We start from the raw sequence: 3,082 nt of genomic DNA, 5'->3' as shown, positions 1-3,082 counted from the left end.
CAAGTTTTTTTTTTGCGAGGACCCACAGAGCCACCTAGTGGCGGGTCGGCGCAAGTGCAACATGGCCTCCTTTCCGCACAACACACAGTCACTCCTCCCAGACGCCCGCCGCACACACACACACACACACACGAACATACACACACACACACACACACACACACACACACAGGTCCGTGTGCTCACACACACACACACACACACACACACACATACAAATATTTGACTCCTCCTCCATGCCCCCTCCATCTCCCGACGTGTCTCTCTTTGTGCGTGAGTCTGGTGTGTGTGCGTCACGTGGAGCACTGCCGCGGCTCCGGCAGACGTTAGAAGGTACACATGAAACGCAACAAAAGATACACTTTCATATCGCATCAAACCTCCGCTCTCTTTTCTCCCCTCCTCCTCCTCCTACTCCCGCTGCCAAAGCACTGCCTCCGCCACTATAAAGTGCCTCTTGCTTGCCGTCGCTGCCGCGCGTTGCTGTGGAGACCGACAAGGTTACTATAGCGACGGCGGGGGCCCTCAGAAGTGGTGGGAAATGGTAGGGTTGGCGAGGATCAGCCTCGCCCATGTCAAGCGATTTGTTTCCTTCTGGAGGTGGCATCAGCAGAAAAGAATTTCTCTCCCTTTGCAAAAAAAAAACAAAAACAAAACACAGAGATGAGGTTGAACCACATTTAGCGTTGTCCCTTAAAGCCACCGTCCCTCACCCCGTGGACTCACCTTTCTCCGTCTCTCTCTCCCTCTCTGTGTTTTCTTCCCGTTCCACAGAACCAGAGAATAAACAACTCCCAGTCCGCCCAGTCACTGGCCACACCAGTCGTATCCGTAGCAACACCCACCTTGCCAGGGCAAGGCATGGGCGGCTACCCATCTGCTATCTCCACTTCCTACGGTACTGGTAAGGGACAGGCGCTTTATGCTACACGTGTTACGTTGTTCGGCGTTCGGCGTTCTTTCTTTGTTACTGTATCATGTGTTCCAGATGTCATTCTAGTGAAATAAAATCTAAAACAGCACTGTACGTTGTCCTGCTCCCATCACGGCCACTGTGCTAAGGGATCAGTCACTTCATACAAAACATAACAACAGAAGTGTACTGTATTGATTTAAAAATGAATTAAAATAGATCTGTTCGATTCTACCAATCTGAATTTAGTGTTCAGCAATGCAATAAATGTACATACTGTATGTTTCTATTTCACAATGTAATTAAACAAAATACAAAAAATGTGTTATGATGATTACCTTTGAAATTCTTGCTGTATATAAAAAGCAGAGATGACATAAATGGCCGTTGTTATTTGAGCTAATCAGATAGACAGACAGGTTGCCTGGGAAACGTGGTCTTAGTCAAGTGCAGTCCAATACGTACACTAGAGGGTGCTATTGCAACATGTTGATATAAAATGCCCTTTGACACTGTGAATATTTTGCAACTGGTTTTGGTTTGAGTTTGTTTTTAACTTACACCGCATTCTCTCTCTCTCTCTCTCTCTCTCTCTCTCTCTCTCTCTCTCTCTCTCTCTCTCTCTCTCCCCCCTTGTGTGTGTGTGTGTGTGTTTGTACAGAATATTCCCTGAATAGTGCAGATCTGTCCTCCCTGTCTGGCTTCAACAGTGGCAGCTCTCTTCACCTGGGCTCCATGAGTGGCTGGCAGCAGCAGCACATCCAGAACATGCAGCATTCAGCCAGCCTGGGCCAGCTAGGGTGAGTACTGTCCACACCCGACTGAAGGACACCTCGCCTTGTCCTGCGTGAAGCGCGTCCCGCAATGGTAACACTTTTCAATAAGGGTACATTAATAAAGCCTTCTTTGACATCAGTTAAAGCACTAAATCCCAATAACAGTTGATTCAAAGTGAACCACTGGTCAAGTGATCATTTGACTCATGGTGTTCATGTTGACTAAGTTATTCATTTATACATTATTACCCACTACCACGAACCCCAATCCTAAATGCTAAGGCTAAATAATAATGCTTATAAATGCATTAACTAACGTTAATTAATTCAGTAATGTACCCTTAATGTAAAGTGTTACCCCTTGTATGTTGCTGCGCTGGCTCCTGCCATCTCGTCGTCAACGCGTTGCCAACGAGATGGCTCTGCGGCGTGTTCCCGTGTGCACGCCTAGACCAGCAACGCCGGTCCACACAAGCCACACAAAGACCAACAAAACTACTGTTTCTTCCTCTGTAACCCTCTCCCCTCCTCCCCCCTCCTCCCTCCTCCGTGTGTGTTTCCCTCCCTACAGAAACTGCGGCAGTTCCCACTTGTGTCAGGGCTCCAACCTGTCGCTGCCGTCCGCCCAGAGCCTGCACATCAAGTCCGAGCCCGTCTCCCCGCCCAGAGACCGCACCAGCAGCTACGGCGGCGGTGGCGGCGGCGGCGGCGGCGGCATGCCGCAGTCCCAGCAGAACGTGCCGTCGTCCCGCCAGGACTCGGGCCGCTCCCCCGTGGACAGCCTGAGCAGCTGCAGCAGCTCCCACGAGGGCAGCGACCGCGACGACCACCGCAACGACTTCCACTCGCCCCTGGGGCTGGCCCGGCCCAACATGGACGAGCGAGAGAGCCCGTCCATCAAGCGGGTGCGGCTGTCGGAGGGCTGGGCCACATGATGGATACCCCCCCTGTCCCCACGTGGTCCCTGAAGAACCTCCCCCCCCCTGTCCCCCCACACCCCCACACCCCCCACCCCCCCCACCCCCACCCACACCCACACCACACCACACCCTCCCCCCCCCCCTTGCAGAGTCGACCCGAAGCCCCCAAAGAAACGCAGCAACCCAGACACTCCCAGAGCTCCCACCCCCCCCCCCACCACCAGCCCCCCACCACCACCGTCTCTCTTACTTTTAGTCGTATTTCAGCGGTCAATCAAACACCCCTGGGACCCCCCACTGCAGTGCCCCCCCCGCCCCCCTCCCCCACTCTCTCTCTCTCTCTCTCCTCTTGGTCTCATTACCACCGAAAGGGAAGACAAAAATAGTAGCCATTTCCTGAAATCTATTAGTGATGTTTTTTTTTATTTGATTCTTTTATTTGTTCTTTTATTTTTATTTTTTTTGTTGCTGAG

At 51.8% G+C, this 3,082-nt stretch overlaps 1 protein-coding gene across 1 annotated transcript; it reads left to right on the top strand.

Annotated features, from left to right (window-relative positions):
• Positions 1-774: 774 nt before the first annotated feature.
• On the top strand, positions 775-2,834 carry LOC311374936 (myocyte-specific enhancer factor 2C-like; the record flags this gene model as incomplete). The annotated part of the gene is made up of 3 exons (XM_084490664.1): positions 775-904; positions 1,575-1,713; positions 2,261-2,834. Coding segments are annotated over 3 exons (633 nt in total), but the record flags the coding sequence as incomplete, so codon positions are not given.
• Positions 2,835-3,082: the final 248 nt, after the last annotated feature.

This window comes from Micromesistius poutassou, assembly GCF_964030765.1.
Source record: "Micromesistius poutassou genome assembly, contig: SCAFFOLD_5958, whole genome shotgun sequence".
NCBI lineage: Eukaryota > Metazoa > Chordata > Actinopteri > Gadiformes > Gadidae > Micromesistius > Micromesistius poutassou.
Note: the sequence above shows the minus strand (reverse complement) of the source record. Positions and strands in the feature narration are given on the sequence as shown.